General features: G+C 54.9%; 1 protein-coding gene across 1 annotated transcript in view; it reads right to left on the reverse strand.

Annotated features, from left to right (window-relative positions):
- Positions 1 to 463: 463 nt before the first annotated feature.
- J4E93_006280 (uncharacterized protein) overlaps positions 464 to 22384 on the reverse strand; it is a gene marked incomplete at both ends in the record, with an annotated part of 29741 nt that continues 7820 nt past the window's right edge. The window contains one exon of the mRNA XM_049344197.1: positions 464 to 22315. Coding sequence (XP_049198632.1) covers positions 464 to 22315 — 21852 coding nt within the window. The remainder of the gene's footprint in view (positions 22316 to 22384) is intronic.

Consider the following 22384-nt stretch of genomic DNA (forward strand, 5'->3'; position numbering starts at 1 on the left):
CGGATAGGGTTTACATTTCGCGCGTCGCGACCCTTTAAACGGTCCGGCCGTTGTACTCCTTCGTCGTGCAGCTGTGCCACGCCCACCAGGGAGAGCGGGGTTGCCCCAAAACGAGGCTGGCGCAATCCTGATGGAGCCCACAACCGAGGATCTGGCGCTGTCGCATCATGATTTCCCTGTCGCCATGTGCAAATGAGATTGGCCAAGAGATCGCAAGGGATGCAGGGATTGAAAGGGATTTCTGTGAAGATCGTGAAATGATTATTGATTACAGCGTTCGTGCTGTCGTGACTAATATACAATCGTGCTAAACGCGCTCCAAGTGATGCTATGTAAATATTGCTATACTAAAACAAAGGAAATCTCGTAAAGTGGTAATATGATATCCCAAACGCCAAATACAAATCCCGCCCACGCTATCAAGGTGAGATGAAAAAAATTCGTAATCCAAACGGCCGTCGATCTAGATCATGTTGCTACCGGGTTGCTCGTAGTCCATGATCGTGCTCTCAGGGGGCGCAACGCTCGTTACCCGACTGATGCGGCTTGCTCGTGAGTCGGGACGATTGATCGACATCGCTCCACTCATGACCCTCACTACCTTCCTACTCTTGGTTCCAGCGACCAGGACCTGGGCTGGGCAGACGACAATCTCGTCCTCGCCTTCGCCGAAGTCATCGCCCTTCTTGACAACTAGGGGGAACAGTACAATCTTGACTACCGACCCACGGGCTTGTAGTTCGTCATTCGACGTCGTCTCGCCTGACCGTTCGTTCATGAGAGAGGCATTGAAAGTCACCTTGGCGACGAGATCGCCCTTGGTATCGTACTCAGGTTGTAGCGGCGGCAGCATGATGTATTCTGCGCGTTGAGTACGCATCTCAATTGATAGCTCCACCGCCAAGCGCATGACATTGCGCAACGACTCCTGGATCTGGCGCTGCAGATGCGATGGTGGCGGAAGAAGCGTCGAGAGTGTGCTGTAGATCTCATGCACGACAGCTTCTGTGTCCTGAGCGCGCTGCTGCATGAATGGCTCTCTTCTCGCAAGAAGAGTAAGTGTAATCGCTCGCCATTGTGCCACAGCGCGTGGTGGGCCGACTTCTGAGAGTGTCTTCTCCAGCGCCTTGAGTTTCTGGCGCTGTTCTCTGTCCATACCGAAAAGGTACCTGGTGAAGACGTACTCCCAGATCATGGTCATGACCACTGACATGAAGACATCTCGGCGCTTGACACGGTCCGCTAGGAGCGCATCGACATCTGAGCCATCAAGAATGGCATTGTCAAGGCGAGTGTCAATTTTCTGACGCGTTGACGCATCCAATCGGGTATCCGCTGCGATCTCTGAGGAAAGGCGGCATGCGCGAGTGTCGGAGAACTTGGAGAACCGCAACACCCACTGCTGGACATGTTGACAGAGTTGTTGACATGCGCTGTCAAAGTAGTCCTCATCGCGAACAGTGAGGAAGCTCTCACTAGGCTTCTTCGAAGCCAAAATCTGCTTCTGGAGGTTCTTGATCTGTTCGCGTGCAGTCGCAAGCTCGGCGGTTAGGCGGTCGATTTCGGCGTTGCGCTCATCAAGTGCTTCGCCAACTTCATCGCGAACAGCATCTGCGAGACCTCGCTGCATCTGGGTATGCTGGCGGCGAAGTTCCTCCAAGTCTCGTTGTGATGTTTGCCATTGCTGTTGCATGGCCTGCCCTTCAGCCTGAAGCTGAGCGTATTGACTGCGAAGGCTCTCTAGTTCCCGTTGCGATGCCTGCCATTGCTCATGCACCATTTGTCCCTCGGACTGGAGTTGACCATATCGTTCATTGGCATCGTTGGTCAGGTTGCGATTGGCGTCTGTTAGTGCGTTGTTGAGTTGATTCAGGCGCGCAATCTCTTCTTGTAGCCGCTGAAGCGTATCCTTGAGTTGCGCAATGTCGATATCTCTTTGGTGAATTTGACGGTCACGTGCTTCTACTTCTTCAAGTACCAGTTGCTCGTCAACTTGGCGCTGATGTTGTGCAGCCTGCAAAGCTTCCTCAGCCTTGGCCTTGGCGGTCTCGACAGCTGAGTTTTGCGCAGCTAGCTGGTCAAGTTGCGTCTGGAGGTCCATGATTTGCATGCTTTGACGTTTGCGCACGCTTGGTGGACGTGAGGGCGAGCTAGGCGACCTTTGGGCTTCACCCCATGCTTCCTGAAAAAGACAGTCAGTAATCAGAAGCGACGTGCGCAACAACTGCGAAGTACTTACAAAGGTTTCGGCCATACTGGTACGGCGACCTCTACCTGTACCCCGGACTGGGTCGTAAACCGGTGGGGCGGCGATACCTGCGATGGCTGCTGCTCCAGCCGCGAGCGCCGTGCTGGAGAGATTGGGTTGCGCGCTCTTAGCGTCTTGCGCACTGGCCTCGCCAAGCCTCGAGGCTGATCTGAGGTCACCTGACGTTTGCCGGTCCACCCTTCTCAACGACCGGTCCGAACGCGTGCTGATATTGCTCATAGAGCTCATAGGCCGCTCCTGATCCGGAGACCTGAGTCTCGCGATGTTACTCAGGGAACGCTGACTTTGAACACTGGGCGACCGCTGCTCAGCAATGTACTGCTTCAACGGGTCTGCGCTCGGAGAGGAGCGAGGCATGCGGCGTGCGGGGCTGAGGGTCATAGTTCGGTCAACGCTGTCATTGACCTGTGACCATGGCGAATCTCTTCCACCTGAGTTGTCTGCCATGGATGCCACACTTCGACGACCAGTGGGTGTTGGCGTGCTGGGCGGCGGTGACCTCAGGCGATCAGAAAGTTGCCTAAGACTTTCGGTGCGACGAGCTGACTTGAGTCCTCGCTCTGGCGCGCCGACATCAGCGATGGATCGTGACTTCTTGTGCTTGGTGTCATCCGGGCTGACTTCTTCAATGGACTCGAGTTGCTTGGTGCCGGGCGTGCGTTCGGACTTCGCGACGGGCGTGGAAAGGGTCTCACCCTTCTTCTCATTTGGATCTCCAAACAAGGATTGGTATGGCTCCTTCTGTGCAATCTCCTTCGTAGGTGATGTTCGACCGTGCTGCGACTCCGTGCGTGGTTTCTTGCCTTTGTCTTTTGACGGAGTATCATCAACTCTCTGAGGATCATGAGCGGGCGTTTGCGGCCCAACTGCTGGTGAAGTGCCATAGGCGCGGGTTGATGGCGAGGAATCGAAAAGATACGAGGTTCGCTCCTTCGTCGCAAATTCGGTGCCTGGGGTTGTCGCGCCAGAAACCACTGGGTGTGTTGGCAAAGCAGGGCTGTGTTCGGCATCTTGGTCAGTTACAATTGAGCGATTTGATGCACTCAAAGGAGTTTTCGGTTCCTTCGACCGCCTCAGCGTACGTGTTGCCTTCTCGACTGGCTGTGCTGACTGTGCAGTGGCGGGGTTCTGACTGCTGTCGTCTCGAACTTCGGCGAATGACCATGATGGCTCGTTGGCTGGTGCTGCACCATGCTTTGATGATTTGGCTTCTTTGGAGCGCTTGTCGGAGTGTGAGCGTTCTGATGCGACAACATGCGCTGGTGATGCTGTTCTCTCAGTGGCGAACTGAGGCTCTTGAGTGGACTCCAACGTATGTAGGCGCTTCTCGTCTGGCTGCTCATCGTCAAAGGATACAGGATGTGTCCTGCGCTTGTGAACTTCAGGAACGGCAGCTGGTGTCTCGGCTAGTGGTGCGTCCCTCGACGCGGTGCTCGACTCTCCCTCAACCTTCTCTTCAGTCTTCCTGCTCTTCTTGCTCTTCTTTTTTGGCGATGGAGCCCATGCATCCATATCCCTCTCTTTCTCCAACTCTCTTCTGCGCCTCTCCTCCTTCTTACTCTCGATCTCCTTCTCTTGCGTCACCTGTGGAAATGGATATTCCTTCGGCTCTCCAGCGGTCAGTGAACGGGCTTCCTGGTCGAATGTCACGGGCAGTACGGGCACATCCTCAGTGACTGCAGGTTTGGCGTCCTTCGCTGACTTCATGGGCTTCTCATTCCTCGTCATCGTGTCTTGTCTGTTTGAATCTTCCTCTTTGACGTCGATAAACTTGGCTTCCAAACCTGTTGTTTGCGTTGGCACCTCCGGAAGGACATCGGTGGAGATTGGCGCGCGAGGCACGGACTGAGCAGGCTCAATTCCGCGGACTGTGGAGTCAGCTGGAGTCTCAACAGCGAGAGGCACATCTCGATGAGCCTCGATCGCCGGAGTCTCTGCAGCTGCATACTCAACACGGTCTTGCACACGTGGAGCTCCTTCTTCGTCCTTCTTTGACTTCTTGCCTCGAACAATCGGCGCAACTGAAGCGTCTGCTTCTTCGCGAGTGTGTTCAGATTCCACTGGAGTTTCTGGTATCGGATGACGCTTCTTCTTGCTCTTGTTCCTTCTTAGACTTGACGACCCGGCCAACTCATCAGGGTCAGCTTCTTCAAGAACACCAGGAGGCGACTTTCGCGTTGCAAAAGCGGGGTCGTTGAGCACATCCAGTGGGTCGAACGATGCAGTGTCAGTCGTTGCCATTGCTACTTCGATGGGTGGCAGAACATCGGGTCCGCTAGGCTGGAGTGGTCGTAGTTTTGGCGAGCCGGAGACCGATGATGAGCGACTCAAACTACCGAGTCGTGATCTGCCGGCTCTTTCCTTTGCAGCGGCAATATCATCATCAGGCGTAATATCGCGAGCTCCTGATATGGAGTTCGAGCGATGGAAAGCTCTGTCGTTGATGACGTAACCAGGATCAAAACCAGACTCTTGCAAACTGGCGGCGACAGTAGCTGCGAAGTCTATGTCTCTTGCGGGTGACTTCGAATCTGATCGCACTGGTGATGCCAAGCCAAGTTGACTACGAGATGCAACTCGAGAATGGAGCTGACGCTTCTCAGGCGATGGAGATCGAGACAGGTAACGCTTCTCGGGAGACGGAGGTAGAATGGGCGTGACAGATCGTGATTGACTCTCGTATTGCTCAGCGAGGTTTCTGACACTGCCAGATCCTTCTTTTCGCAGACCTCGTTCCGCAGGAGGACCATCAGGTGATTTACCGCGCTCAAACAAAGCTGCCAACTTGTGTTTCTTGGATGACTTCTTGTGCAACAAAGGGTGCTGAGTAGTGCTGTCGGATTCGCTGGCTCTGACGTGGAGATCAGGGATAGAGACGTTGGACATGGACCTGACGTGTTCCCTCTTCGGCTGGCTGAGAATTGCTCCAATTACTGGCGACCCGGGCGTTGACGGTGTTGTAGGCCTTTTTCTGGGAGAAAGGCTGCGTTCTCGGATCGTATCTTGGCGATTGTCGTACACAATCTGACGCGCAATAGTCGGCTCAGGGGCGGTCTCCTCGACGGGGACGATGGGCGCAACGCTAGCGGGCTCTCTTGAAGTCCTTGGAGACTTTGACTTGCGCTTTTGCTTCTTACTCTTCGTGGGAGTCGTCTCGGCCTCGGGAGTGGCTTCGGTCGCTGAAGCGTCAACGGCCACACGCTCTTCTGAAAGATTCCTTGGTGGATCGATCTCTTGGGGCTGCTTCTCCAGGACTGGCGCGATTGACGTGTCTTGTGTGGGCTCAGTTGGGATGTCCATGGGAGCCGTGACTTGCTGGTCCATGGGCTTTGACGAGTCAACAGGCCGCTCTTCGGTTCGAACGTCATCGGAGACCACTACATCGTCAATTCTCGACGTGAGAGGCTGTTCAGCCAGCACGCCTTGGTTCTTGCCCTTCTTCTTGTCTTTCTTACTCTCTTTACGTACGAGAGTCGGGGCAATTGCAGACTCTGGTTCTGGCTCAGGCACAGAAGGGATTTCGCGATACTGCTCGGTGCTTTCCGTAATCGAGGTCTTCATGGGAAGGTCAATGGGAGTCGGTTTGGGCTGGACTTCAGTGACTTTAACCTCTGGCTCTGGGTCAAATTGCGGCACTGTAAATGGCTCTGACTGAGGTGTCTCTTCCATGACGTTCGTCGCGATTGGAAGTTCGACGGTCGCTGGTCCATGGGAGAAAGCATCCCTGGATAGCTCTTGGGTTGTGTGCGGTATCTCCGTAACGATGGGCTCACTGGTCTCGGGCAACGGTGCGTCTACCGTAACGGGCACCTCGGGTTCCTGCGCGGGGGGTGTATCCTGCTTGGCTCTCTTTTTGCCCTTCTTACTGAGCTTAGGAGATGGGATAGATGACTCCTCGAGGATTGGCTCTTGTTGCTCGACGACCGGTGGTGGCAGAATGTCCGTGGTTGCCTCTGCTGGTATAACGATCGAGGTATCGACCTGTGTCTCCACCTCACGTTGGCTCGGCGTCATAGCCGGGACTTCCTCAATAGCTACCTCCTTGGAAACCTCGACACTCGTCGCAGGGAAAACCTCACTGACAGGTGCTGCCGTGGACGTAGCTACCTCATAGTCAGGCAAAGCTACTTCCGAAGACTCAGCCGGAGTAGAGAACGGGACATCCTCTAGCACGGTAGCTTGCTTAGCCCTTTTCTTGTCTTTCTTGCTAAGCTTCCTTGACGGCACTAGCTCCTCTTCCACAAGTGTTTCTTGAAGATCTTGGGCGACGGTAGATGAGGCCGGGATGTCGGCTACAGCTGGCTCATCAAGCACTACTCGCTCAGTATCGATGGAACGGGAAGCTTGGTGAGTGTTCTCTGGCGCGACAGTGTCTGCTGAAGGCTCAGTGACCACTAATGGTAACCGTGTTGGCCGCTCGGCGATTGGCTCTCGATAGTCAACGATCGGCGCGCTCAACTGCATTGCTGTCTCGGAGGATTCGACTAGATCGACTGCAGTCTGCTTGCCCTTCTTTTTCTTCTCCTTCTTGCTCAATTTGCGAGAAGGCCCATCGGTCGCAATGGTCTCCTCTGCCAGCACGGGTGTGTCGACAACTTCTCTCTTATCGACAGCTTGCTCTTCTGTCAACGGCGCAGATACGAATGCGGGCGTCTCGACGACTTCCTTCGTCTCAACCGCAGCCTCAGGTTCGGCCGCAGGAGTCGTCGGCATAGCGTCAGTGTCGCCCTTGCTCTTTCTCGCCTTCTTCTTGTCCTTCTTCGTGAGCTTGTTGACGATATCGAACATGGAAGTAGGCTCGATGGTGGAGGGCTCATCAGCGTCGTAGCGTGTGGCAAGCTCAGCATCGAGTGCTTCTGCACGGAGTCGCAGATCGGCAGCTTCATCTTGCATTGCCCTGAGAGAGGGGGAGAGCTCGCTTGCTGGAACAGAGTCGTCATGAGTGACTTGACGAGCTTCTTTGTGTGTCGCGGTGGACTCGATAGGCTCGATAGGCTGCTGCTCCTCAAGGCTCTGGTAGTTGTCTTCTGGAGTAGTTTCGGCGACGGCAGGTACTGGGGTCTCCTCGACTACTGGAATGACCGGCGCGCTCTCTTCTGCTGGCGTGGGAGACTGTACCAATTTTTTCGTGGTCTCGGTGATACTTGGCTGAGGGACGACTTGCTCAATAGGTGTCTCGGTGACAATTTCTGGAGGGACTTCACTGGCAGTCGTAGCGGTCCCAGAAGGCTCGTTGTCAGCAATAGACTTCCGGCTCTTTTTGTCCTTGTTCGCCTTCTTTGACATTGAGCGGGAAAGGGAACTTTCCTCCACAGGCTCAGACACATTTTGTCCGTCGCTCAAGACGACTGTTTCCGTTGGAGGCTCGAACGACACTTCCGATGGCAGCTCTCTAGCGGTTGGGGATAATGCAACAGGTACCTCCGGGATGGTTGGTTCAAGGATGGTTGGCTGGGCTTCAATGCGCTCGGATTGTGCTTCTGGAGCGCTCTTGACCTCCTCGACTACGGTAGTTGACTCCACTAACTCTTCGACTGAGGCGTCTGGCATCAGCTCTGGATTGGGCTGTTGCTGGAAGTCTTCAAAGACCGGTGGTGCGACGGTGGGGATGGTCATATCAGCTTCGAGGACAGGATGGTCCTGGAGATCAGTGGTGCCTGTTGAGACATCTGCCGGTAGCTTGTCGACATCCATCTCTTGCGAGAAAGCTGGCTCTTGAAGCTGTTCGATTACTTCGGGAGTAATGCTCGCAGGGATAACAGGCTCTTCCGTCTTCACAGACTCCGCTGTTGTCTCCTCAATCTGGGCGGTCGTCGAAGTCATTGGCTCGATCCCCGGAATCGTTGTGTCCTGGTCCCGTAGGCTGATAGGCTGTGGTCGCTCGGTGGTGGCGGGCTCAGTCTCGAACATTTCCGTTGCTTGCACATCCTTAAGAAGATCGGATGTTTCTTTGACAGGCTCTTCGGGGAGATCAGAAACGGCAGATTGCATCTTGCTCTTCTTGTCCTTCTTTGCCTTCTTGCTCTTCTTCGAAGTGGATACAGTTGTGTCCTCCGCTGTTGCTTCTTGAGGCAATGGCTCGATCGTTGGCGCAGAGGCAACATCTGTCGTTAATTCTGGTACCTCGCGAAAAGATGAAGACTCAACAACAGGCTCGTGCACTACTGGGTCAGTCTCTTGAACACGCTCAACCGCAGTGGTATCAATGACATCAACTGCAGGCGGTGTTTCTACCGTCGCTGGCTTGACGGTGGGCTCGATGATAGGCTCAGCGGTAGACTCGACAAAAGGCTTGACAGTGGCTTCCGGGGCTAATTCCGTTGCTGGTTCCGTGGTTGGTTCCACGATTGGCTCCCCCTCAACGATGGATTCCTCGACCTGAGCAGCGGCCTGCTTCTGGGCCTTCTTCCTCTCCTTCTTGCTCAGCTTACGCTCAAGAACGGGCTCCTGCGTAACGGTCTCATTCTTGACTTCCTCCACGACCGTCGTCTCTGGTACCGAAACTGGTTCATTGACTGCCGGTACAGTCTCGGTGGGAGGTGCTTCACTGATGGTCTCTAACAGTACAGAAGTCTCTGGTTGGATCGGAGCCTCGACCTTCGGCTGCTCATCTGGAACTGATGCGATGGTGTCTTGTACTTCGGGCTGGGAGAATGCGACATCCTTGGTGGTGACAGCGATGTTGTCGGAGTCTGCTGCAGGCAAGGCTTCGGGAGCTGGCGTTACGACATCTGACTTCTTGCCCTTCTTCTTACTCTTCTTCTTGGAGACCGATGGGGATGCCGGCTCCTCGATTTGTGGCTCAACGTCTGTCGTTGGTACATCGGAAGGTTGCTGTACAACGATTGCTGGAGTGACAGTGGTGGCTGGCACTTGTTGGCTGGCTGTTTGCTCGATTGGATTCTCAGTTGAGCTTTCCTGGGTAACAGAGGCTTCTTGCGCCGCAGTGACTGGCGCATCGACGGCTGACACCTCTTCGATCGATCGTTCAATGATAGGCTCCTGAGCAGTATCAGGCAAGGGCGTTGAAATAGCGTCCATGAGAGGCGGCGTAGGTTCGGACTTCTCGGTTTCTTCCTTGGTTTCCTCCGTTGGGGGCATGGAAAGTGCGCGGTCGTCCAGTAAAGGTTCTTCGTCAATCGTAGGGACGACTGTCTCAACCACAGCAGCTTCCTGAGGCAAAGAAAGTGGCACATCTCGAGGTGCTGGCTCATTGCTGCCAGCGCCCTGGACAGTTTCGACCTCGGGCTGTACTGCGACTTCATTGACAGGCGTGGCAGCGTCGGAAGCCTTCGATTTCGCCTTCTTGGCCTTCTTCTTGTCCTTCTTGGACAACGGTGCGGCATCAGTGATCTCGAGTGGAGCCTCTGGCTCTACGATTGGGGGCGAAAGTTGCTCGTCTTGGGCACCTGATGTGGCCTCAGGCTGGATTGGGCCAACAAATTCCTCCCCGACTGTCTCGGCTGGTGGGCTGATGATGCGACCTTCAGGCAGCGGTACCTGAGCGGCGTCTTCTACAGGCTTGAAGATCACTTCTGGCTGAAGCTTTGATTCCGTTCGCTCTGGGAACTCACGGATATCTTCAGTGATAGGCACTGGTGCATCGTCAGATGTTGTCGGCTCGTTGACGGTAGTCTTTGGAACGAAGGGCATGTCCTCAGGCTTTGATGCGGATGCATCTTCAACTGATGTGGACTCAATTACCGGCGTTGTCTCGGTGACCGGTTCAATGGCTGGCTCAGCTACCGACTCGACGATCGGTTCAGCAACTTCTTCAATCACCGGAGGGGGCGCAGATTCCGAAATCACATCTCGAGGCACATCCTCAATGACCTCTTCGACAGGTATCTCGGCTTGTGCTTGTTTCTTCGCTTTCTTGCTCTTCTTCTTGTCTTTCTTCGAAAGCGAAGGTGCGAGAAGCTCCTCAGTAGGTGGTTGGAGGACATCAGAAGTTGTTGGTTCAGGCTCTGTTGTTGTTGGAGGCTCGGAGATGATTTCTGGAACCTCAACGGGCGCGTCACGTTCGATGCTTGGTAGCGAAGATTGTTGCGTCTCTTCGATGGGCTTCGAGATTGGCTCTTCCGGGGCGGTTGTCTTGTCGTCTGTTGTCGCCTTTTCTGTTGTCGGAACAGCCGGTTGAACATCTTTGGGCTGCTCAGGAACCGTGATCTCGCGTGGCACGTCTGATTCGTTGATTGGTTCGGACGCCAGCTCCTCTGGCTGGGAAGACTGAACTTCAGGAACGGTCTCGATAGATGACGCCTGCTTGGCCTTCTTACTCTTCTTCTTGCTTTTCTTTGAAGAGGTAGGCTCCTCGATTGACGGCGTTGGAACCTGCTCCACTTCGGGGACGACAATGGCGGGCTCTTCGACGCTTTCAGCGGTACGTTCAACATCTTGGGGCACAGGCTCCGCGATGGTCGTTTCTTCGATAACCTCAGGCAAAGACGCGGCGGGCTCGGGCTGTGTAGTCGTATCTTGGCGCACCTCTGTCGCGATCGAGACAGGTATAGGCTCCTGGACATCAGACGTAGCGTGTTCGTCCTTGGGCAGGGTGGCTTCTTCGACGATGGGCGTTGTATCCGCTTGAGGTTCGGAAGGACGCGCAGCCTCGATGTCTCGAACGATTGCGACATCCTCTAGGGGCTTGACATCCTCAACTGTAGAAGGTACTGGTTCCTTGGGTTCTGCAACCGTAATGTCTTCACTTGGCTTGTCCGCGATGTCATGCTCAGGCTCAGTAACGCTGGTGACTTGCTCTTGTTCTTCCACTGCGGACGCGCGCTTGCCCTTCTTGTTCTTCTTTTTCTTCTTAGAAGGGGCGGCCAAGTCCTCATCGGGTTCGCCAAGTGAACGGGGTGGTTGTATTGCTGGCGTCTGAGAAGCTTCGTGTACAACTTCCTTGGACTCGTCTTGTTGCTGTAGAGCAGTCGGTTGATCTTCTTCATCGACCATCGGAGTGGGTGTGGGTTCTTGGTTCGTCTCCACCGGGATCGGGTCTACCAGTGTGGGCGCTGAGTCGACACCTAGAGCCGGGTGTGGCTCAGTGACGCTGGTATCGACTGGAACGATTGTCTCAGACGCAAGGTCTTTCACAATAGGTACTTGCTCCTCGAGGCCCTTGTCGGTAACGTCTGCAACGGCGGTTGTGGGCTCTTGCGGCGCGGTCGACTCGACAGGCTGTTCAACTTCCGTTGGCTTCTCTTCAGCAGCGAAGGCCCCCGTGCCAGTATGCTCTGGCAACTCTTCAACTATGACCGAAGACTCTCCGCTCTGTTCAGCCTCGGCAACCACCTCCTCCACCTTCTTCACCTGCTTTTCCTCAACTCCCTTCTCAAGTATCTCCCTCTCAACATCCTCCTGTTCCTCATCCTTCTTCTCCTCATCCCGTCCCCTCTCCTCTTCCGCACCCTCAATCTCCATCTCCTTCTTATCATCAAAATCATCAACAAGCTCATTATTCGTAAAAGATTGGGGATATTGTGTCGGTATCCCCGAGAAAGGTAGTTGGGTCTCCGAAAGTGTAGGAATCGACAGAGACGGCTGAGTATCAGAGTTGGCTGCCTCAGGCGTCTCATCTGCTAAAAAAGGCTCCGCAGGTGTTGCCTTCTTAGCTTGCTTCTTGGCCTTCTTCTTGTCCTTCTTGGAGGAGGAAGGGGACGAAGGCGCTTCGAGTTCTCTGTCTGGCGGCTTGGGATCGCCTGGTGACGGGTCTGGTATAGCAGTGGTTGATGCAGGGTCTTCAGCTGGGGTTGAGGTGGTTGTTGGCTCCGAAGTTGCGGTGGACTGCTCGAGGTATGCTTCAGCCTGCTTCGCCTCGCTAATAGGTTCCGCGACTGGCAAGGCACGGGGTTCATTCGCTTGGGGTAATTGCTCAGTAGTGGTCTCCTTAACCACTTCGGGAACAGATGACTGAGGCTCGGCAGAAAGAACCTTTGACAAATCCTCTGCAGGTGTGGCTGGCCGGGATGGTTCTACCTCAGCAACGGACGCGCGTTTGGCTTTCTTCAGCTTCTTCTTTTGCGACTTCGATAGCCCAGCCCATTCCTCCGGTTCTTGCTCGTCGTCCGGCTGGACATCTGTAGAGGTGGCGGTGGCACTGGGAATAGTCTGTGCGTCTGATGTGGTGGTCTCGACCGCGTTGTCAGCTGTAGGCGCAATGCTGAGCTGTTCGTTCTTGGTAGAGTCGTTCACATCGCGGCTGGTAGCTGGCTCCTTGCCTTCGTTGTCCTCAGTGGCGACTGTAGCAGGGGCTGTCGAATCGTCAATCTCCGTGCGCAGAGCCTCGTCGGTAGTCGTAGTTGTCGTGTCAGGTACCACCGAGGAAGGCTGCTCGATCAAAGTAGTTTCAGCTGCTTCAATCGAAGGTTTAGCGGAGATGGTAGGCTCAGAAGACTCAGCCTCAGCCTTCTTGGCTGCTTTCTTCGCCTTCTTCTTGTCTTTCTTCGACTTCGACGACGTATCCTCTTCTTCCGTGGGTTCCGTGACCATCTGGTCAACAGCAGGAGTGGAGGCTGACGTATCCTCGGAAACAGTAGGAGCAACGTTCGATTGCTCTTTCTGCTCGACGGCTGGTGCTGCAGGCTCTTGTTCAACAGTGGGAATGTCTTTCACTGCTTCCGCAAGCTCTCTAGCGGGTTCATCAACCGGAGTGGAAGGAAGAGATGGCTCGACCTCGGCGACTGATCCGCGCTTGCTCTTCTTCGCCTTCTTCTTGTCTTTTTTGGAAGGTGTTGCGGGCTCATCGATGGCAGAAGGTGTTGCTACAGGCTCTTCTGCAGAAGTCTCGGTCGGAATGCTCGAAGAAGCTGGCTCAGAAGCCACTACCTCAGATGGCTGCTCTTCTACAACTGGGGTCGCTGGAAGTCGCTCTTCTTCAACTGGAACGGAAGGAGGCACTTCACTCTTGCTTGGCTCCTCAACGATCACGGGAGTTGCGGTAGTCTCCGTGGACGTGGCCTCGGAAGGCTGCTGCTCAGGAACCGGAGCAGCAACGTCAGCAGCATCAAGAGCGCGCTCTAATGACTGTTCTGCCGGCGTCTCTACTGGAGTCTCTGTCTCCGCCTCAGCAATCGATTCGCGCTTTGGCTTCTTCGACTTCTTCTTGTCCTTCTTCGAAACTGGGCTTGTAATCTCTGGTACTGCCTCAACTTGGCTGAGCTCTTCAGAAGCAGGCTCAGGTGTAGCAATGAGCTGTTCGGCAGGCGTAGGATGAGATGAAGTGTCTCCAGTAACGTTGGACACAGTGCTTGGCAATTCTCCGATGGTAGGAACGTCGGAGGCGGGTGCCTCTGCGACTGAAGGTGTAGAGATCATAGACTCTTCGATTACAGGCTCAGTCTTCTCTTCATTGGGAGTTGACGGGACAGAAGTGGGCTCCTCGGCGATCGAAACGCGCTTCGCCTTCTTTGCCTTCTTCTTATCCTTCTTCGAGAGTGGAGCGGCCGCTTCCTCAGTGACCTCGGGCACGGGTGCATCGGCAGCCAGCGTCTCGTCAGTCGGCTTGGACTCAACTGTCGGCTCCTTAGGAACTGATGCTGCGTCTTTCTCTTGAACCGAGGCCTCAGGAACGGATGGGGCTGTGGTATCGACAGTCGCTTCGCGCTCTACAGACACTTCCGGCGTGGGCTTGGTGTCAGAAGTAAGCTGCTTGGTTGTGGCGGTCTCAGGGAGGGTATCAGAAACGATGGTAGGCGCAGGTGTCGGCTCTGCAGCAGTTGCAGATACAGTCGCTGCTTGTTCAGGTTGGCTAGTCTCCTTTTCCTCGGTTGTCGCTTTAGGAAGAGAAATCACGGTAGGCTCTTCAACAATGGAAGCACGCTTGGCCTTCTTAGCCTTCTTCTTGCTCTTCTTGGAAGCTGACTCATCCTCTTGCTGCTCGGTCGCTGGCGCAACGCCCTCTTTCTCGGTGACCGTGATTTCGTCTTGTGCCACAGCTGCAGGCGCGGTCTCGATCGGGGTGGTGGCCACGGCGTCTTCAGCTAGAGGATCGCTTGGAAGTACATCATCTTGACCTACGGTAACCACTGGCATCGACTTGGGAGATGTAGCCCCGGGAACGGTCTGTGTCTCAGGGACGGGCTCTTCGATGGGTGTCTCCTGAACAGTCGGCAGAACTTGTTCCTCGCGATTTGGTTCATCAACGGTCTTCGAAACGGCCTCGACTGGCGCAGAAGATACCTCAGGCATCTCACTCTCAAGTTCGGCCTTCTTGGATTTCTTGGCCTTCTTCTTGTCTTTCTTTGAGAGTGGTGTCGCCGCCTCGGTGGCTTGCTCTGGGATGGGTTCATCGCGTGTTGGCTCAACGTTGATCGACTGGACGACTTCCTTGGTCTGAGCTGGCTCTGCAGGAGCGGTGAGATCTTGCTCAGGTGTAGAAGTCTCGATGTGTGTAGGCAGAACATCGATAGTAGGCTCGGATACAACATCCTGAGTGACTGATTCTTCAGTGGTCGCAGCGGTAGGTGGAAGCACTTCTTGTACGGTAATTTCCGGAAAGACTGGCTCAAACTCGGTAACGGGAGTCTGAGGTTCGGAGACCAAGTCTCCCTTTTTGCCCTTCTTCTTCTTCTTGCTCTTCTTGGGTGTACTGGGAGCATCTTCGGCCTCAACCTGGTCTTGAGCTTGTGAAGTCTCGGGCAGTGTCCTCTCCATTGATGCAACATCGTCGAATGAACGCTCTGTGATCTCAAGAGGTGCTAGGGAACTGACAATGTCGGCAGCAGGCTCGGTTGGCTTCTCGAAAGAGGCATCGGCGACCTTGGGCTCGAGCTCTGAAGGTTTGACGGTCTGGTGCTGCTCAGTGGTTTCGGGTGCAGCTGCCTCAAGGTTGACATCAAGCTTGGCATCGGCAGCAGTATCTTCGGTAGCAAACTCAGGCAGAGGGGTGGCTGAGAATTGTTCAACCTCAGCCTCTTGATTGGTCTTCTCTTTCTTTGCCTTCTTCTTGCTCTTCTTCGAGACAGACTCAGCGCTTTCGCCCTCGTTGGTTTGACTAGAAGGGGTAGGCGCAATCGAAGCTTCCTCGATGGGCGTATCCTGCTGCGCGGATGGAACGTCCGTAACGCTCTCCTGGGCGAGTGCAGGCTCATCGGTACCAACAAGCATACGAGTTGTCTCTTGCGAAGGCGCCGCGGTATCCTCAATGCGTTTCTCATCTTGAACAGGCTCAGAAGGGACGTCGAACTGTGGTGCTGGCTCTTCAGTAACCGGTGTGCTGGGCTCGGTAGTGTCGATGGATTTGCCTTTCTTACCCTTCTTCTTCTTGCTCTTCTTCGAGATTGGCTCAGCTGGTTCGGCATCGGCGACAGGCTCAGCGGGAGCCACAGGAACGTCGAGGTCTTGAGTGGGCTCTGGCGGTGCGGTGGCCACCTTATCAGAGTTGTCGGCAACAATTTCAGGAACAGCAGAAACGTTCTCCGCAGCCTCGACTTCGGGGATTGCGGGCTCATCGAGGTCCTTGTCGTCGGTTTCAGGAAGAGCTACGAGCTCAGCTGGTGATGCTTCTTCTTGTGACTTCGCGGCCTCAACTTGAGGTATTCTCTGCTCTTCCAAATCCTTGTCGTCGGTCTCGGGAAGAGCGACAAGCTCAGCCGATGGAGTCTCGCGCTCCGGCTTGGAAGTCTCAACTGGCACCGATTGGGTAGTCTCAGCTGTGGGCACCTCAGGTTGAGCAGATTCCGCGAACGGGTCTGGTTGAGAAGAAGTTACTTCAGTGACAGGCGTGCTTGGCTCGGTGTCAAGTGACTTGCCCTTCTTAGCTTTCTTCTTCTTGCTCTTCTTCGATGGGGTTGCTGGCAGATCATCCGCGATCGGGTCGTCGATCTCTCGGGCTGGCGTCTCTGGAAGCGGTACTGCTTCTGCCTCGGTGGTTGAAGCCTCTTGCAATGGCTTTGATGGAACATCTTCGGCAGGTATCGAAGGCTGAGTAACCTCCATGATAGGCTCATCGATCTCGCGGGCTGGCGTCTCTGGAAGAGGCACCGCCTCTGCTCCGGCGACTGACTCTACAGGAACCTCAGGCGCGGCTTCGATCGCTCGGTCTGTTGCAGTTGCTTCAGTCTCGGCCTGAGCCTCTTGGATTGGCTTGGAAGATCCAGCGAGTGCGGCATCCACAATTGATTCAGATTCAGGTCCAGCGGCTTCGATAGAAGCTTGAGTCTCCGTCTGCACATCGGCTGGGTCGACAGAAGTGGGTTCAATCTCGACAGATTTACCCTTCTTGGCCTTCTTCTTCTTGGACTTCTTGGACGGCGTAGAAGGCTCCTCCTCCAATGGTGTCGCAGGCTGCTGTGACTCTTCGACTGGAACTTCTTGGGCAGGAATTGGAGCGTCCGTGGGAATCTGCCTTTCGACGATCTCGGGTGTTGCTTCCACGCCGACCGTAGCGGGTGCAGGGGTGACATCGGTCGATGCCTCCTGGAGCGACTCGGGTTGTTGTTGCGATTGGGGTAGAGTTTCAGTGACGGCCTCAGCTTCAATATCGGTGGTTGGTGTAGCCAGAGTCTCATCATCGGCTTTCGCCTTCTTGCTCTTCTTCTTTTTCTTGTCTTTCTTAGAAGAAGATGGGGCCTCGGCAACATCATCGACCACTAGATCCGCAGGCTGGCTTGGCTCGGCGATTGGTGCATCTTCTGTCGGGACGATAGGAGCCTCAGACAGGGGCTCAAGCCGAGTTGGTTCGGCTGACGCAGAGATCTCGTTCGCACGCTCCGCAACGTTTGACTGCAGCTGCTCTCTGGGAATGGCTGATTCAGTCTCCTCGGTAGCCGTATCCTTCGCATCAACATTCTCCTTGACTGATGTGTCCGCACCAAAGAGTCCCTGACCTTGACCAATCTCCCTGCTCTTGCTCTCCTCCTCTTGACCCACAACCTCCTCCACAGGCGCCTCGACAGTCATGCTCTTCTTCCCCTTCTTCTTCTTGTCTTTCTTCGAAGTGGGTGTCGATGGAGCCTCCTCGACCGCCGGCTCCGCAGATGGTGTAATATCGTCCACAGACTTCGGCTGCTCCAACGGTGTTGAGAGATCTTCATCGAAGGTTTCTATTGGGAGAGGCACAGTGGCGGCATCAGCTCCATCGTCGCGCTTTTGCTCGGGAAGCGAAGTCTTTATAGCAGAGATTTGGTCGGTCGATAAAGGTAGCTCGATGTCGCGGGATCGATCAACTACTTCGCTCGGAGTTGCGACTGGTTCGCTGATCGGGGCAGATGTCTGTGCCTCGGTCTGCTCAGGTACAACTTCGACCTCAGGCTGGGGTGTCACAGTGCCGCTCTTCCGCTTGCTCTTCTTGCTCTTTTTGGTCTTGGGTGTAGCAGGAAGCTCAGCTTCTACAGGCGCAGACGAAGGCTCGGGCATTGGCTCCTGCTCGGCAACGACATCTTGTAGGATTTCCTCTCCGCGAGGCTGCGCGAGGTCTTCATCGGGTTGTTCAGCAGGCAGAGGAATGTCAGCGGCCTCAACCTCGGATGGTTGAATGACGTCCGGAACGGAAGTCGGCTGGTCGGCGACAGAGTCAGAAGGTGTAACGGGAGATGGCTCGGTAGCAGTCATAGGCTCCTCCTGAGGCGTGGAGATACCGCTCTTCTTCTTACTCTTCTTGCTCTTCTTTGTCTTTGGCGCATCTTCTTGAGCAGAAGGCACGGGCTCAGCTGGTGCTTCACGCTCTGCTGGTGTAGCCACATCGAGAGACAGAGAGGGCTCTTCACGGAAAGTCTCTTCAACAGTCGGTGCGAGCTCGGATACAAGCTCTGCAGCCTCCGTGTTAGAGGGCGCGATCTTCTCTCGCACGACCTCCGCGGATACCGGTTCAGCAACAGTCTCGGTGACAGGTGCAGATTCGCTTGCAGGAGCATCCAACGAACGTTCAGCAGCAGGTTCGATCGGAGTCGTTGGGGCTACGGTCTCGACCTCAGTGCTTTCGAGTTCAGCCTTCTTGCTCTTTTTGCTCTTCTTAGCCTTCTTCTTGCTGACAGGTGACGTGACTTCATCTTCGGCGATGGTGATTGGCTCTGTAGTAGCTGGTTGCTCGAGCTTGACGGTACGTTCGGCAGAATCAACGATAGGCGGCTCTTCAGTCAGAGGAGTTGGCTCAGATACTAGCTGTTCGCCCCAAGCTTCTATCGCAGATTCCAAAGGAGTCTCCGCAGGTTTGTCTGCTTCAGGTTCAGGCTTGACAGGCTCCGCGGTCAACTGGTCACCGAGATCCTTCGCCGCCGCGTCAATGGGAGCATCGACAGACTTGCCAGCGTCGGCTGCAGGCTCATCGAAATCGGGAATCGGTACGCTGCTCTTCTTCGCCTTCTTCTCCTTCTTGGTCTTAATGATCTTCTTCTTTGACGAGCTGGGTTCAACCGAGATACGGTCGTAAGTGGAACCGCCAGACTCAGTCGGGGCGAAGTCAGAGATTGTGCTGGTGGGCTTTCCAGCATCAGTGAACAAACCACTTCGGCCAAGAGACAATTGTTCCGCAGGCTTCTCTTCAACGATGGTGTCTTTGCTGGTCGTCGCCGAGCGCTCGGTTGGTGCGGACACTGATGGGAAGGTAAACGAAGGCTTTCCATTGTCGGTGAAATAGCTGGTCCGAGGTGCAACAAAAGCAGCTGGCTCTGGTGCCTTCCCGGGGGCCTTATCATCGGTGGTCGAGACAGCTGGCTCAGAAGGTCTTGACACTGATGGGAATGCAAATGAAGGTCTTCCATCATCAGTGAAGAAAGTGCTCGGTGGCGCAACAAACGCTGGCTTCTTCTGCTCCTCCACAACCTCTGCGTCCTTCGCAACCGACGGAGCTTGCTCGGTAGTCGTAGATGGCATCGAAGGGAACGAGAACGAAGGCTTGCCATCATCTGTGAAGAATGCGTTCCCTGGCGAGACGTCAACAGGAGCCGGGGTATCATTCGCGACTGGAACTTCTCTAGATACGGCGCTTGACTCAACCGCAGGGGCGGGTGACATCTTCGGGAATGTGAACGATGGTTTGCCGTTGTCGGTGAAGAATGCGGTAGGCGGGGACACAAACGCAGGGCTCTTTTCCTCTTTGGCAACAGGTGCTTCTTCGGGCTTGGTCGTTGACTCAGCTGCAGGCTTGGTAGATACTGGTGGAAACGTGAAAGACGGCTTGCCGTCGTCAGTGAAGAAGGCTGTAGATGGAGTGGTATCCTCAGATTGCTTTGTAGCCTTCTCTTCAACGACAGAACCTTCCTTGGGAGTCTCGACAGATAGTTCCTTAGTAGCCACTGATGGTTGGGGGAATGCGGAGGAAGATTTTCCATCATCAGTGAGAACCGCAGTGGGAGGGGTAGCGCTGGAGCTGGCTTCTTCCTTGACAATTTCGCGGGTCGTAGCCTCAGTCGGTCGCTGTGTAGGAACAGATGATCTCCTAGACTCGATCTTCTGCAGCAATTCCGGCTTTGACGTCTCATCCTGCGTTTTCACTCGGGAGATTGAAGGCCTCTTCTCAGACTTGGAACTCTTCCTCTCAGAAACAGTTGGTGAGGATGGTTGTGACTTGCGCTTGGCCTCTTCTCTGGCAGCAGCTAGTGCGGCGAGGACGGCAGATTGGGGCTTCGGAGAAGACGGAGGCTCAGATGTTGGCGGCGGCGTGGCCTTCTTCTTGCCCCATCCGATAGCACCCCACAGGCCGGAACCCCAGCCTGAACCTGCGGATTGTCCTTCGATCCCAGAGGCTCGGCGATTTTCTTCGACGGGAGTGCTCTTGGCTTGTTCGGCGCCATCCGCTGTGCTAGGCCGAGCTGGAACCTCTGGCGTGGCAGGCCCAGCTGAAACTTCCGACTTGGGCTCTTCAGGGTTTGCTGGAGTAATGGGTACAGACTCTGTCTCTTGTTGGACTGCTTCGTTGCTCGAGGTAGCTGGTGCTTCTTCGGGGTTTGCTGGAGCAGTAGGTGCAGGCACCGCTTCTTGTGGAATTGCTTCATCGATCGAAGTGGCTGATGCTTCTTCTTGAACCAAGAAGTCCATGACATCAACCTTGTCCTTGGGCTCTTCGACTTTGTCCTTTGACTCATCGCGTTCGAAAGATGGCTCGAGGATATCGCGTTCGATGGTGTCTTGCTGCGACTCGGACGAAGGCACAATCTTGTCATCTTGAGCAGGAGCTTCCGGTAGAGTTGATGGCTCAGGCTCGAGCTCGGGCTCGGCTTGCTTGTTGCCGCGTTTGCCCTTCTTGTTCTTCTTCGCCTTCTTGGACTTGGGTGTAATCGCAACATCCTCCTCGACGACCGGCTCAGGAATTGAAGGCTCAGCAAACTTGGAAGAGCTGGGCTCGACAGGCGCGTCTTGAGAAACCTCCAGGGGAGTAATAGCTGGCTCAGTAGTAATCCCAAGACCCTGCTTTGCCTCTTCGATAGGCTCAATTGATCTAGCAGACTCTTGTGGAATGTCGTCAAAGATAGCCCGTCTAACCTCAGTGGATTCGTCCTCTTTTGGTGCAGTAGTGTCCAAAACCTTCTGTTGAAAGGCCTTAGTATCCTTAGGTGTACCGACAGGCTCACCAACAAGCGTAGCATCGTCCGTAACGACGGACTCAGACCTGTTCTTGACCCAGTCTTCCTCGTTGTCAACGAACGTCGTGGCGAAGCTGAAGGAGGGCGATGGCTTGATGATCTCTTCGGGTGATTGGGCTACGGGTGATGGAATCACAGGTGATGGGGCTGCTGGAGACTCGGCGGCGACAGGCTCCTTACCCTTCTTGTTCTTCTTGGTCTTCTTGGCCTTACCCTTGCCCTTTGGCGATGGTTCGACAACAGCCTCGATGGTTTCGGGCTCAGGTTGCTCTGGCTCAGCAACGAGCGGAGCCTTGCCTTTGGTGTCATCGCGCTGAGATCGCTTTGGTGAAGGAGAGCGTTTTCGCAAAGCAGCTGCTGTCAATCCTCCCACTACTGCGCTAAGAGCAGCGTCTTGAAGTCTTGATGAACTACTCGATGGGGTAGAAGTAGTGTCGCGTGATTTAGGAACGTCTCGCATCATCTTGTCGTCAAGCGGCGCGCTTGTCTCAAGAGGAGTCTCCGCCTGTGGGGAGGTCAGAGTCGACATGAAATCGTCCGTGGACGAATCCTGTTCCTGTGCTCTGGCATGCTCCAGTGCCGCAGTAAGCGATTCATAGTTTGGACCGCTAGACGTTACCGACGCTTCCTGGGCACCTGTGAAGTAGTCAGAGGCCTTGGGTGTAGCTTGACCAGATTCCTCGACTTCTTCAATCTCGCGATGTGCAAGCTCGGGATGCTGAGCCTCTGGTTCATGGCTGGGGGAAATGAGGTCGGCTACGGTACTCAAAGGATCGAAAAATGAGTCATAAGATGACTGTCCAGCGCTCTCATAAGGTGACTCGTGAGCAGACTCAAACTCTTCTTCTGAATCCGCGCCAGACACTACTGAAGAAGCACTACTTGGTGGAAGTGCTGGCAGCACCTCATCGATCTCATTGGACTTGCGGTTGCGCTCCACCAGATACAAAGGTCGGAACTCTCGAGAGTTCCTGAACTCTGTAGAGTGCGTCTTGCCATGGCGAGAACGAGTTGGTGAAGGACCAGGAAGAGGATCAGCTGCTAAGCTAGGGTCAACGGTAGAGGGTATAACGGGCTTGCGGAAGCGTATGGGAACTGCCGTTGAAGATAGTCGACGCTGAGAGATCGCGGTCGAAGGACGTGTGACGTCTGGCGAACGTGTTGGCGAACCCGGCCTAGACAGCGGCAGCGGAGGTAGCTCATCGGGGAAAGCTTCCAGCTGCCAAGGCTGAAGGCCTGTAAGACGAGTTAGAAGCGCGCGGCTGTCTTCGAACGATAGTTCGGGCGGTAGATCGCTGTCTCCAGAGGCGGTGAAGCGTTGGGCATCATCCGAGGTCGAAAGAGGAAACTCGGCCCGATCTCCAAGGATTATGCCACTACCCTCGTGGGCCTGATCGACAGGCTCACTTACGGGCAGTGGACTTGGAGTGGCTGTGGTCACTGCCCGATCGCCTAAAAAAGACTGCTGTTGTGGTTGTTGTTGTTCATCGGCATGCGAGGGCGGGGTTCGAGGTTGTAAGAGATCCTATAAACACGACATCAACATTCATTCTAAATACATTGCGAACAACGGTGCTATCGCACATGAGAAGAG

Source organism: Alternaria ventricosa, assembly GCF_023758065.1.
Source record: "Alternaria ventricosa strain BMP 2768 chromosome Unknown scaffold_10, whole genome shotgun sequence".
Lineage (NCBI taxonomy): Eukaryota > Fungi > Ascomycota > Dothideomycetes > Pleosporales > Pleosporaceae > Alternaria > Alternaria ventricosa.